The 14,884-nt window shown below is 48.1% G+C and overlaps 1 protein-coding gene across 2 annotated transcripts in view; it reads left to right on the top strand.

The window, feature by feature from the left end:
* Positions 1-14,884, top strand: part of HADHB (hydroxyacyl-CoA dehydrogenase trifunctional multienzyme complex subunit beta) — a 103,404-nt gene that overhangs the window by 57,819 nt on the left and 30,701 nt on the right. For both annotated transcript variants that reach the window (XM_069233660.1, XM_069233661.1), the window contains exons 11-12: positions 7,279-7,358; positions 7,437-7,484. In XM_069233660.1, the coding sequence (XP_069089761.1) occupies positions 7,279-7,358; positions 7,437-7,484 (128 nt within the window). The remainder of the gene's footprint in view (positions 1-7,278; positions 7,359-7,436; positions 7,485-14,884) is intronic.

The following is a 14,884-nucleotide window of genomic DNA, read 5'->3' on the forward strand; positions in this document are numbered from 1 at the left end:
GTATGTGGCAGGGTTCTAGGCCACACTAACAGGTCCTCTTAGGCGGCATGGGGCGGCTGGGTGCAGAGGCGTAGTTTAGCATCTGGTGCTCCGTTGAAGTCAGTGGGGATCACTCTGGTCCAAAAGTCACTGTAGACACTGACTGGGTGGTCCATTCCAGGTGAACTAACAAGAGGGTTCAAATCTTGAGGTGCTCAGGAGCATGGGACAGCTTCGGTCCTCTTCTCCTGGGGCCAGGATGGATAGTTTCAGGGGTGTTGTTAGGTGTGTGGTTTCTGTCCCTGGAGGGGTTGCGGTAGAGGGGTCCTGCAAAAAGAGGCTGAAGGCGTGGACTGGGGGACCATTCTGACCAAGCCAACAAGTGACCTCCAGACTCATGAGGCTGGGAATTGTGATGACACCCTTGCTCCTCTTCCGTCCAGGGCGGATGGGTGAGAGGTGTCCTGAGGCGTTTGATTTTGTTTCTACAGATCACTCACCGTAGTGGGGGGCCTGCACAGAGAGGCTGCACGTGTTGTTGGGAAGGTCACAATGGGGAGACCCAAGGGGGACTTTGTCTTTTGAGGGTCTTGGGACCACGCTGACACAGTTGGCCAACTTTGACTCTGGCTAGGGGGCCATGGGTACAGTGGTGCTTTCCAGTGTCTGATTCTGGCAGTCCCGAGTCCTCTCAGTTCTTCTTGGGGTGCCTGCAGGATGCAAGGAAGCAGCTCTCCTACTCCACAGGAGTTCCTTGTGCTGCGTTCAATGCTGGCAGTCCTCCTGGGCTTTTTTTTTCTCCAGCAGATGACAGAGGAGGGTCATCTGCTTCTTTCTCGCAATTGTCGAAGTCAGCAGGCAGGCCGGCAGGGTTGGCGGCGAGTCAGTCACTTGTTTTCAGTTCTTGCCTTTTGCGTCTCTGGAGTCCTTCTTTTCTTCAAGTCAGTAGGATCGGATTTCCTGGTGCCAGGGGCTCCCCTAAATACTGAATTAAGCGGTGTTTAGGGAAGTGTAGGGTAGTAGCCAGTAAGCTTCTTACTGCAATGGTCGCTACGCCCTCTGTATGACCACTTCCTGCTGCTGAGCCTAACTCAAGTGAGGAAGGCAGAGCAAAGGATTTCCTGCAGGGGAGAGGTGTGGCCACCTCTCCCTTTGAAATATGTGTCTCTGGGCCGGTGTGTGGGAGTGGCATCTGAGCGCTACCAGACTGCTTTGAAGGGCACATTTGGTGCCCTCCTTGCAAATTCCGGTTTGCACCAGTTCAGGAACCCCCGGTTCCCGCTCTGGCACGAAACCACACAAAGGGCAGGGGAATGACCACTCCCCTGTCTAGCTCCTCCCCTAAGGAGGTGCACAGAGCTCTGCCAGGTAGCCATTTGATTCTGCCATCTTGAAAATAACATATGCAGAGGCCCCTGGAAGCATCTGACTAGTTAGGCCAGATAGCTAACCTCTGATAGGGGGGGTCACTTCAGAGATTGACCAACCCCATTTTAGGATTCATTAAGGGCTCCCCCAAGGGCAGGTCCTCATATTCGTCAAGCATGCCTCTTTAGAGAACTCTCTGCAAGACGTCTTCTGCTCCTGGCCTCCGGAACCACTGCTGGACTGCTTTTGGAACTGAAACAAGACTGTATCCAGCTGGAAGGGCTCCCACCGCAACATTGTTTCTCCAGCTCCTGCAGGATTCCTGCAACATCCATGTCTGTGCATCCTCCAGGGTCACAAAAACTCTGCCTGCATCCAAGAAGCAATAAGGAATCTACCTTGGAGTAAAGGAGTTGCTCCCCTGCATCTGCAGGCACTTCAAGACCACGACAACCGGTTGGTGGATCCTGCATTTCCAAGGAACAACATAAAGGCTCTGCTCACAGGTGGTGGTTCTGTAGTCCTCTCCAGGTCCAGTTTATCTTCAGACCATTTTGGGATACTTTGGACACTTGCTGCAGCCACCAGAATGGAACCCCTTTGCACTGCAACTGTTGCTCTTGCCAAGGCTTGCTGGCTCTTCTTCCAAGAAGATTTTTGAGGTCCTAGAAGCCCCAGCCTCCATCACTCTGAAACTCCAGAATCAGCTTCCACTCTGCAGCTCCTGCTACGTGAGACTCCTTTGTTGTGCTGCTGGGGCCTCCTTCTGACTCCCTGTTCCTGCTGCCAGTGGGTCACTCGTGGGGGCTCCTCAAACTCGGACTGGATTTCCTTCCTGCTAAAGGCCTGACTCCCCACCAAGGGTAGAGTCACTAGGACCCTGCTGGTCCTCCAAAATCTGCAAACTTCCTTGCAACCACAATTTGCATTTGCCAAGGCTTGTTGGTGGCCCTCCTGGCCACTGACCCTTATGCAGTCCAGCGTCCTACGTGGGAAAGCTTGTGGGTGACTCCAAAGATCTCCTGCATCCCCCTGGACTCCGCAGCTGGACTTCTTTCACCGTACTGCAGGAACTTCACCTCCAAAAGGGTGGGCATTGCCTACCTACATCGCTTTGACATCTCCGAGTGGTCTGGACATCTGTTCCCTTCTTTTTCAGGTTCTTTTTGACTGGACTCTACCTTTTTGGTTCCACCGGCCTGGTTCACGGGTCGCAACTGAGGCTTCCATTGACTCCAGCAAGGTTTTCCGACACCACTTCACCCCTATGCACCTGGGCTCTCTTGTGTAGGAACTCCGGTCTTTTGAGTATCAACGGGTGAGGTCACTCTCCAACCTTCTTTGTGCCATCTGGTTTCCTTGGGGTCCATTGGGAAGAGTCTCAAATCCATAAAAATGAAACCGTGACAGTCTTGTGTTATCCTGTGGGCCACCTGGCTCCTTAACAGCTCTGCACCTGGGTGCTTGTGGGATTCCTAGTACTTACCACTTTTTAGTACATGGTTTGAACCCCCTCCCCACCCCAATCGGGCTTCTTTTATTATTATGCTTTTGCTGACTGTTACTAAATGTATATTTTTGTGTGTTGATATCTCCAGGTGGAGATATACCAATGTTAGTTTAGCCGTAGTGTTGTAATAAAGAAACCTTTATTTTTGCAACACCTGGTGGTGGTCTTTCTTGTAATTGGTTACTGACCGACTGTGGTGGTATTGCAAGTGCTTTACACTCCTCCTGATGAGCTTTAGCTGCTCACCACAGCTACCCCTAGAGAGATTTTGCTATCTGGACTCCTAAAAACTATCACTTAGGGTTGCCTGGACTCAGTATAGGGTGCCACACCATAGGTGTACACCATAAACTAAGCCAGCTTCCTATATCCTTTACTAGGGACTTACAGGGGTGCCAAAGTTATTGCCAATTGGTGACAATTGAGCGCTTTTAGGGTGAGATCTGCACTGGGGACCTGGATAGCAGGAACCCCGTGCACTTTCAGTCAAATTTGTATCAGGTACCAGGCAAAAGGTGGAGGTGACCATTTCAAAAAGGGGCACTTTCCTACGTTGGACATGTGGGTATATGAGACCTTTTGTATGGCTTTGAGAGCCACCAACTAATTTGTCTACTGTTTGGCCCTAGTAGTTGCTCAGGTCTCACAGCTACGGAAAGATCATGCAAGACCTTTGGATGACTGTAGGAAAATGGCTCCTTTTTGCAGTTACCCGTTATCAATTACCTGTGTGTTGGTGGGGAGAAAAAGGCAAAGTCGACATGGCCTCCCCCTCAGGATGCCATGCACACAAAACACTGCCTGTGGCATAGGTAAGTCACCCCTCTAGCAGGCCTTAAAGCCATAAGGCAAGATGCACTATACCACAGGTGAGGGCATAGCTGCATGAGCAATATGCCCCTGCAGTGTCTACGTCCATTCTTAGACATTGTAAGTACAATTTGGCCATATTAAGTATATGGTTTGGGAGTTTGTCAAAACAAACTCCACAGTTCCACAGTTCCATAATGGCTACACTGAACGCTGGGAAGTTTGGCATCAAACGTCTCAGAATAATAAACCCACACTGATGCCAGTGCTGGATTTATTTTAAAATTCACAGAGGGCATCTTAGAGATGCCCTATTCATTTGCCCAATCCTTCAGTGCAGGACTGACTGGTCTGTGCCAGCCCTCCACTGAGAGACTAGTTTCTGCCCCCCTGGGGTGAGAGCCTTTGTGCTCTCTGGGGCCAGAAACAAAGTGTGCACTGGGTGGAGGTGCTTCACACCTCCTCCCCCCCCCCCCCCCCCCTTTGCAGGAACTGTAACACCTAGCAGTGAGCCTCAAAGGCTCAGTTTTCATGGTACAATGCCCCAGGGCACTCCAGCTAGTGGAGATGCCCGTCCCGGACACAGCCCCCACTTTTGGCAGCAAGTCCGGGGAGATAATGAGAAAAACAAGGAGTCACCCCCTCAGCCAGGTCTACCCCTAAGGTGACCAGAGCTGAAGTGACCCCCTCCTTGGACAATCCTCCATCTTGTTTTGGAGGATTTAGCCCAATAGGGATAGGGATGTGCTTCCCTCCCCAAAGGAGGGGAGCACATCCCTATTCCTGTGACCCTAACTCACCCCTAAATTCAGTATTTAGGGGCGACCTGAACCCAGGATTTCAGATTCCTGACGACCTAACAAAGAAGTAGGACTGCTGACCTGAAAACCCCACAGAGAAGGAGACGACAACTGCTTTGGCCCCAGCCCTACCGGTCTGTCTCCTGATTCAAAGAACCTGCAACAGCAACTCCAAAGGACCAAGAAACTTCTGTGGACAGCGGCCTAGTCTGAAGCAACAAGAAAAATACATCTTTAAAGGGACTCTCACCTCACTCCAGAAGCGTGAGTCCCCATCATTCTGCACCGGACACCCCTGGCCTGAGAAACCAACGCCGCAGAGAGGACCCCTAGGTGACTCCAACGACATGTCCACCCTAAGCTGACCTCCCTGCACCCCCACGATTACGCCTGCAGAGGGAATCCAGAGGACCCCCCTGATCACGACTGCCCGGTAACAAAGAAACCCGACGCCTGGAAGAAGCACACACCCGCAGCCCCCAGGCCTGTGAAGAACCAACGCCCTTCCCCCACCCCCCCCTTTTCCAGTGCTCTACAAACCCCTCCTGGTCTGCTCCCGAGGTTGCAGGTACTTACCTGCTAGCAGACTGGAACCGGAGCACCCCTAGTCTCCATAGGTGCCTTTGTTATTTGGGCCCCTTTTTGACCTCTGCACCTGACCGGCCCTGTCTTGCTGGTGTTGGGTGTTTGGGGTTGACTTAAACCCCCAATGGTGGGCTGCCTATGCCCCAGAGACTGAACTTGTAAGTGCTTTACTTACCTCAAAAACTAACCTGTACTTACCTCCCCTAGGAACTGTTGACTTTTGCAGTGTCCACTTTTAAAATGGCCATAAGCTATTTTATGCCAAACTGTGTATATTACTGTTTTGATTCAAAGTTCTATCTATACATATGCAAAGTACCTTACAATTAATGTACTTACCTGTAATTTGAATCTTGTGGTTCTAAAATAAATTAGGAAAATAATATTTTTCTATATAAAAACCTATTGGCCTGGAGTAAGTCATTGAGTGTGTTCTCATTTATTACCTGTGTGTGTACAACAAATGCTTAACACTACCCGTTGATAAGCCTACTGCTCGACCACACTACCACAAATAGAGCATTAGTATTCTCTATTATTGCCTCTGTCAAGCCTCTTGGGGAACCGCTAGACTCTGTACACACTATCTGTCACTTTGAGATAGTATGTAGAGAGCCAGCTTCCTACAATGACTACAGATATCCCAGAGAGTCTGTCTGTCATTTACGACAAATCAGAGCATGTCCAATATCTGGTAATATTGTTGGATTCATATTGCACAGAAGTGTACCATTCAAAAGGGAGGTCAATTTCCACCCAGAAAAATTATTTCTCCCTCCCGATTACCATATAGTGTTATATGAGAAAATTGTTTCTCTTTATCCCACAGTAGTTGCAGGAAAAACACATTGATAATGTGATGGTTTCATGCCCTCCCAATGGTGTCACCCAAAAGAGAAAATAGAACAAGTCGCTCTTCAACAATAGGTTCTATCTCCGTCCAAAGTTATGAAGTGGGCCTGTAATCTACTTATTATTTCCATGTGTAACTGAACAAGCAGGGGTGTTTGTAGTTACAGAACCCTCTTGTGGAAAGCTTAAGCTCGTTGACATTGGTTGACTCCTAAGCACTCGGGGAGGTCAGTCTTGCCGGCTACAGTACATTGCCATTCCTCTTTGAAGCTGTGCTGGTTCTTTCATTGCTTTTGTGCCTGTTTTTGCTTTTGAGAAAGTGGTGTGGTGTTGAGCGACCCACAGTCCAGTCCAAAAGATAAGTCAGACACCAGCAAATATGCGCATGTCCACTACTTAAGAAACCAAAATCAACAAGTATAGTACGAAATAGAGAAATGTAATGTCCCTTACCGGTTTAAGTTTCTCCCCACAATTTTGTGTTGGTGTAGTGCTCTAGTGGAGATGGCTGAAAGTGTTTGCTCTTATGTATGTCTTTGCACTCTGTGTTGTACAGGCCTTAGGTATTCAGACATTCTCTTTGTATCAGTATCGGCCTTCCTAGGGGCGTGATGTTCTCTAAAACCTCTGAGTTTAAGTTTAGGATATTGGCTCCTTGCTTTGCTTTAGAAGTCAAAGGATGTAAATTGTTCCTTCAGGTTCTATTGGTACGAATTTCCTTGATGTTTTAACAGATTTGGGGGTGTAGATCAGTTATTTTTTCTGTTCCTGTTTTGTAATTGTTCAGTCTTTCAGAAGATTACTTTGAGACCGGTGGTGTGAACCCCATAGCCATATGAATTGAGCACATTGATTCCCTATTGTTTCCTTTTTCCATACCATTGTACGTATATGGACCTGCTGACCCGTCTGCTTTATTTCATTTTGCTCACTGCCTACTGTGGTCTGCATGTTGCCTTTGGCCACACATATATCGTCTTGTATTAGTGTACTAGGTAGTAAGCAAATATTTTCGAAGGTTAACAGAATAATAACAAATATTTTTCTGCACCCAAGATATAAGAGGATGGAATCTCAGAGTTCCTTGATTTGACCCATAGTTGCATAAGGAACAATTCTATGAGAGTCCTATGACCCATCAATTTTGCTTTTAAAAATAGTGTTGCTAGGACTTTATTGATCTAGGACTCTGCCCCTCCTACTGTGAGAGGCTGTGTCCAACGTGATAGACCATCTCAGGTGTACAAAAGCATTTCTTCTTGCTACCCACTACGCCCTGTCCCTGCCATCCCTTACACCCCTTCCCCTGGCTTAGTTTTTATAATTTCATTACACCATTCCTTCATGATCAGTTTGTTCTGGTTGCTCTTTCAGACCGATGGCGCATCAGCTGTTCTTCTTATGTCGGAGGAGAAGGCCCTTGCTATGGGATACAAACCAAAGGCCTACTTAAGGTAAGTGGAGGCTGTGATATACTCTTGATTGATTATCCTGACATTTCCTCGGTTTACATTATGGTTTCTTTAATACAGGGATTTTGTATATGTCTCTCAAGACCCGAAGGACCAGCTCTTGCTAGGGTGAGTGGGACACTATTTTTACTCCTGCCTCCATTTTATTTTGAACATTAATTTAATTATTCTTTGAACTTGTAATTACTTCTGCATTTTCCGCTATGTAATTGGCCATCTTGTAATTTTGTTTCCCATCTTAATCGGCATTTGAAAATGAATGTTTCACCTCCTACATACTCTGTCCAAAAATTCAAGCCCTGGCAAAATGCATCTGTTCTAGATTTTGGAGACTGGGTTAGCTATGCGTGTACATCCAGGCACATCCTACATGCATTCACTTGCACTGGTTCTGTTCCCCGAGCCTGGTGGAATTTAATTGTATTCAAACTTCCATGTGTGCCCTAGCCCCATCATGCCATAGCTCCCCACATTATGGCAGCATTAAGCTTGGGTGGGGTTCCATCAATACCATGCATGCCGCCAGTATGTCACGAATTACCATCATCATGCAGCCATCCGCATTATAGCTGGAGTGACTTGCACGGATGCCCTCATTATGATAAGATTTACACATGCAGGCATGCACACCTGCTTCAGTGCTTGGTTTCTTCCAAACTTGCCTTCTGCTGCTGAGCTACCTTTCTGATTCCTGCTAGTACTTTAGACTGCCTGCTCTCTCTCCCCTCTTGATGGATTGCTGCTTTCTGATAGGTGCTTCCAGGAGTAGGGGCATCGGTGTAGGGGCAGCCTGTGGGTGAGGTAGCAATAATCTCTGGGTTGGACAGAGGTCAAGGAGTTGCTCACACTGCATGAAGATGAGCCTTTTAAGAGCATAGGGTATGTTTGGGTGGCCAAAGGAGCGGACCATCCAGCACTTGTGGGGACATTCTCGAGGGTGGCGGGAAAAGTTCAAAGCAATAGTGTAAAGAAATGGCTCCCTGTTGCAGTTACCCCCCACTTTTTGCCTGATACTGATGCTGACTTGACTGAGAAGTGTGCTGGGACCCTGCTAACCAGGCCCCAGCACCAGTGTTCTTTCACCTAAAATGTACCATTGATCCCACAATTGGCACACCCTGGCATCCAGATAAGTCCCTTGTAACTGGTACCTCTGGTACCAAGGGCCCTATTGCCAGGGAAGGTCTCTAAGGGCTGCAGCATGTATTATGCCACCCTAGAGACCCCTCACTCAGCACAGACCCACTGCTTACCAGCTTGTGTGTGCTAGTGAGAACAAAATGAGTAAGTCGACATGGCACTCCCCCCAGGGTGCCATGCCAGCCTCTCACTGCCTATGCAGTATAGGTAAGACACCCCTCTAGCAGGCCTTACAGCCCTAAGGCAGGGTGCACTATACCATAGGTGAGGGTACCAGTGCATGAGCACTGTGCCCCTACAGTGTCTAAGCAAAACCTTAGACATTGTAAGTGCAGGGTAGCCATAAGAGTATATGGTCTGGGAGTTTGTCAAACACGAACTCCACAGCACCATAATGGCTACACTAAAAACTGGGAAGTTTGGTATCAAACTTCTCAGCACAATAAATGCACACTGTTGCCAGTGTACATTTTATTGCAAAATACACTCCAGAGGGCACCTTAGAGGTGCCCCCTGAAACTTAACCGACTATCTGTGTAGGCTGACTAGTTCCAGCAGCCTGCCACACTAGAGACATGTTGCTGGCCCCATGGGGAGAGTGCCTTTGTCACTCTGAGGCCAGTAACAAAGCCTGCACTGGGTGGAGATGCTAACACCTCCCCCAGGCAGGAGCTGTAACACCGGGCTGTGAGCCTCAAAGGCTCACCCCTTTGTCACAGCCCAGCAGGGCACTCCAGCTTAGTGGAGTTGCCCGCCCCCTCCGGCCACGGCCCCCACTTTTGGCGGCAAGGCTGGAGGGAACAAAGAAAGCAACAAGGAGGAGTCACTGGCCAGTCAGGACAGCCCCTAAGGTGTCCTGAGCTGAGGTGACTCTAACTTTTAGAAATCCTCCATCTTGTAGATGGAGGATTCCCCCAATAGGGTTAGGATTGTGACCCCTCCCCTTGGGAGGAGGCACAAAGAGGGTGTACCCACCCTCAGGGCTAGTAGCCATTGGCTACTAACCCCCCAGACCTAAACACGCCCTTAAATTTAGTATTTAAGGGCTACCCTGAACCCTAGAAAATCAGATTCCTGCAACTACAAGAAGAAGGACTGCCTAGCTGAAAACCCCTGCAGAGGAAGACCAGAAGACGACTACTGCCTTGGCCCCAGAAACTCACCGGCCTGTCTCCTGCCTTCCAAAGATCCTGCTCCAGCGACGCCTTCCAAAGGGACCAGCGACCTCGACATCCTCTGAGGACTGCCCCTGCTTCGAAAAGACAAGAAACTCCCGAGGACAGCGGACCTGCTCCAAGAAAGGCTGCAACTTTGTTTCCAGCAGCCTTGAAAGAACCCTGCAAGCTCCCCGCAAGAAGCGTGAGACTTGCAACACTGCACCCGGCGACCCCGACTCGGCTGGTGGAGATCCAACACCTCAGGAGGGACCCCAGGACTACTCTGATACTGTGAGTACCAAAACCTGTCCCCCCTGAGCCCCCACAGCGCCGCCTGCAGAGGGAATCCCGAGGCTTCCCCTGACCGCGACTCTTTGAATCCTAAGTCCCGACGCCTGGGAGAGACCCTGCACCCGCAGCCCCCAGGACCTGAAGGACCGGACGTTCACTGGAGAAGTGACCCCCAGGAGTCCCTCTCCCTTGCCCAAGTGGAGGTTTCCCCGAGGAACCCCCCCCTTGCCTGCCTGCAGCGCTGAAGAGATCCCGAGATCTCTCATAGACTAACATTGCGAACCCGACGCTTGTTTCTACACTGCACCCGGCCGCCCCCGCGCTGCTGAGGGTGAAATTTCTGTGTGGGCTTGTGTCCCCCCCGGTGCCCTACAAAACCCCCCTGGTCTGCCCTCCGAAGACGCGGGTACTTACCTGCAAGCAGACCGGAACCGGGGCACCCCCTTCTCTCCATTCTAGCCTATGTGTTTTGGGCACCACTTTGAACTCTGCACCTGACCGGCCCTGAGCTGCTGGTGTGGTGACTTTGGGGTTGCTCTGAACCCCCAACGGTGGGCTACCTTGGACCAAGAACTGAACCCTGTAAGTGTCTTACTTACCTGGTAAAACTAACAAAAACTTACCTCCCCCAGGAACTGTGAAAATTGCACTAAGTGTCCACTTTTAAAACAGCTATTTGTCAATAACTTGTAAAGTATACATGCAATTTTTATGATTTAAAGTTCCTAAAGTACTTACCTGCAATACCTTTCGAATGAGATATTACATGTAGAATTTGAACCTGTGGTTCTTAAAATAAACTAAGAAAAGATATTTTTCTATAACAAAACCTATTGGCTGGATTTGTCTCTGAGTGTGTGTACCTCATTTATTGTCTATGTGTATGTACAACAAATGCTTAACACTACTCCTTGGATAAGCCTACTGCTCGACCACACTACCACAAAATAGAGCATTAGTATTATCTCTTTTTACCACTATTTTACCTCTAAGGGGAACCCTTGGACTCTGTGCATGCTATTCCTTACTTTGAAATAGCACATACAGAGCCAACTTCCTACAAATAGGACAACCTCTGACTCTACTGACAGCTTCTTCTTGTGTTTTTTCTCCTTACTAGCTAGGCTACCAAAAAACATGTTGTCCTACCTTTTGCTGTCCAGGTGGAAGGTTTACTACACCTACATAGCAACAGTGTATATCGTTTTACATGGCACTGTCTTATACTTTAAAACAAAAACACAACTTTTTAACTCAAGATGCAGGCAAACCATTGAAGCAAAATCCAGAAATTGTTATAGGGGGGAAATTGGCAATTATGTGACACATTCCTTCAATGAAATTGTGTGCATTTAATCTAACCATTCTTTATTTGTGATTGGTCTAAATTTTCCTTCATGTTGTGAAAAAGGAATCTTGTCTTATCGTTCCCTATAGATCTTTCAGTAGTGCTGTAACCTGTCCATACCAGAATTTGTCTTAAAAGCAATCAAAATTAAATCTTAGCCAAGTGAATGTATCATCCATGCAAGATGCCATCTTTTTGTATCTCTAACTCTGTATACCCTTCACGTTTTGAAACTGTTTTGTTACAGTCACAGGGTCTAGAGCTGCTTGCTATTGGTGTTAGGAGCTGGAGTTGTACCCTTGTTTTTACATTTATATAGTAGTTTCTAGCCGTGACCAGGCTCTGGATTGCTTGAAGAACGAGTAACACACTACTCACATTAAAGATATTACAGTGCATTTTGGGTTAGGATTGTCATGCTATTTATTAGCAAGTTAATGAACAGTTTGTAAGTCGTCTGACATTTAATGTGTCCTCCATATGTTATGGAAGCTGTCCCACAACTTCATACAGTCTGTCAGCATCCTGTCCTGCAATCTCTCAAGCAAAATATGTCCAGAGGAATTGATGCTGTCTATTATGCTGGTATCGTTCAGTGGCTGGTTATGAATGCTGCCTTGTAGAGCTACCATATAACATTATCAGATGCTGAATGAGTTATGCACAGGTGCAAAGTTTGAAGAAGGTGAGCATGGCTAGCAGGGGAACAGATGCAATGTCACTAAAAAGGCCGATCCTGATTGCCTTTAGGTACAGAAGTACTTGCATGCTTTGGAAAAGCTTTTGTTTTTTCTTCCTGTGGACTTGTCAGTTGTAGTCCACTCAAGGGCATCCGTGTTTTTGATCTGATGTTAGACAGTAAAACCTAGGTTCTGCTATTAAGGCGGCACATCAGTTTTTCTTCTCACAATATTAATGAAAGGCTGGTAGTTGTCTGCATCTGATTCTAATCACAAGGGCATATACCTTATTTCCTATAACCTTGGGGGTGGGAGAGATGATAATGCAATGTTCCCATATTAAATCTGTGAGGTCCTAAGATCTGGGGTTTATATTCCAAAACCATCCTCACCCCTGCTCCTTAGTGTGTTGCAAGTGTGTGTCAGCAGGGTAAATGGTGTGTGTGTTGGGCACTTCATTGGATAGAACAGTGGTTTCCCTGCTAATCATCTTCATCGTCCTCTGAGGTTCCAACCTGCATGTCTTTTGTAAGGAGTTCCTACTCCAAATCACCAGAGGTTTGAGGGAGTCTGTAGCTGATTGGTTCCACAGCAGCTTCTGCCTATACTTTGAATTTCTTTGCCTCCTATCCCCACCTTTCTGTGTTGCACCAGTCATCACCTTGCAGTCTAAGGGGTTTGTTTGAGAGTGCACAGATAGAATCCAGATTTGCACGTGACCAGCTGGCACTAGTCCTTGAATATCTCCAGATAGAAACTGGAAAGGTCTTGGCAATTCACAACATCCTAATTGGAGAAGTGTTTGAATTTTAATATATTACGTTGACTATTTGGCTGGCTGTGGCTTCCTGTCTTTGGCCGCAACATTGGATAAGTACTGTTGTTTTAGGACCAGTATTTTTAAAACATTCTCGACTTTGATGTGCACCAGCCCAAACAATACACTTTTCAGAGATGGGATCTTCCTTGAAGCTGTCCTCTTCCAACCCCGTACTCCAACCAACCCATGACTTTAGTTTGATTCTGGTGAAGCCCTTTTGCTGCTCCATGTCCTAGAAGCAGAGGAAGCTCTATGTTGTGACTTGTCAGCACTCCCCTTACCAGGGGGGCAAACAGGAAGGCCCTGCTAACTGAAAGCAGCATTGAGGACATCTCAAAAGAGTGTGAGACACCAAAATGCCATGCAGACTTTGCTGTGCAGTTGGCCAGAAGTGCTTTCAAGCAGCAAATGCGTGAGACAGTAGGTTGATGAGTTGTTGAGCCTGGAAGTCTTTTGAGCCTGCATTGTCCTTGACCTACCAGATACCATCATGGATCCAAAGGAGCGGCTCATTGACAACACTGGTTGTGCTGACTCTACAATAATCGTCCTAATGCTAACTTTTCCATAGATTTGTATTTAAAGTCCTGGTTGGCCATTAATCCTAAATCCTAGGTTCGATGGCATCTGTTGCTGCAGATACACATGTTGTGCACAGTCCGCCATCTGGTGTTGGGTCGGAGTGTTACAAGTTGTTTTTCTTCGAAGAAGTCTTTCGAGTCACGAGACCGAGGGACTCCTCCTCTTTGCTTCCATTGCGCATGGGCGTCGGCTCCATCTTAGATTGTTTTTTTTTTCCGCCCTCGGGTTCGGACGTGTTCCTTTTCGCTCCGGGTTTCGGGACGGAAAGATAGTCAAAACTTCGGAAAACTACGTCGGTATTGTTTCGCTCGGGATCAGGATAGTTAGAATCGACACCGAATCGTGAAGAGCTCCGGTAGCCCTTCGGGGTAATTTCGATCCCCTGTCGGGGCCTGGTCGGCCCGACCGCGTGTAACATCGACACCGATGGAACGGACCCCGTTGCGATTCTGTCCTAAATGCCACAATAAATATCCATATACAGACCAACATTTGGTCTGTAACTTGTGCCTGTCACCCGAGCACAAAGAAGAAACTTGTGAGGCCTGTTGTGCGTTCCGGTCCCGAAAAACGCTCCGTGACCGTCGAGCCAGAAGATTACCGATGGCGTCCACGCCGACAGAACACCGAGAGTTCGAGGAACAAGGAGAAGAGGAGGAAGCCTTCTCCATCCATGAATCGGACTCGGAGGAATTCGACGTTGAGGAAACTGTGAGTAAGACGTCGAAAAGCACACAGCACAAGAAAACATACAAGGCCCAGGGGACGCTACTGCCAACTGGCCATGGCTCAACCCATAAAGGTGACCGTCCATCGGCACCGAAAAAGGCCGAATTGGTGCCCAGATCGTCCGACTCAGGTCGAGACACAGGCACGCAACATTCTTGGGACCGAGAAAGTGTTGCCGAAAAAGATCGACGCCGAGACAGCGGAGCCGACGCTCTCGACGCAGAGACAGCGGCACCGAGGATGATCGACACCAAGAAGGCTCGACTCCGAAAAAGAAGAAATTCGCCTCGGAGCCGAAAACAAAAAAAGACACAGTTTCGGTGCCAAAACAACCAGCAACCGAACCCACTACCAGCTCATATTCAGAGGAACAATCATTGTCCTCTCAAATGCGTAAACACAGGTTCGAAGAGGAGTTACAAACCACTGATGTTGACCATACACAAAAGAGGATCTTAATCCAGAGTGGAACAGGGAAGATTAGCACTCTTCCACCAATCAGGAGAAAAAGGAGACTTGAGTTCCAAACGGAACAACTAACACCACAAGCAAAGGTGGCAAAGAAGGCAACTCCGCCACCCTCTCCTCCACCTGTAACTCGGATATCACCGGCACAAACTCCGTCACATTCACCGGCTCACACCACCATGAGCCAAGATGACCAAGATGCTTGGGACCTATACGACGCCCCAGTATCAGACAATAGTCCAGAGTCATACCCTACCAAGCCCTCACCACCCGAGGACGGCACAGCGTATGCA

This window comes from Pleurodeles waltl, chromosome 5, assembly GCF_031143425.1.
Source record: "Pleurodeles waltl isolate 20211129_DDA chromosome 5, aPleWal1.hap1.20221129, whole genome shotgun sequence".
NCBI classification, from domain to species: Eukaryota; Metazoa; Chordata; class Amphibia; order Caudata; family Salamandridae; genus Pleurodeles; species Pleurodeles waltl.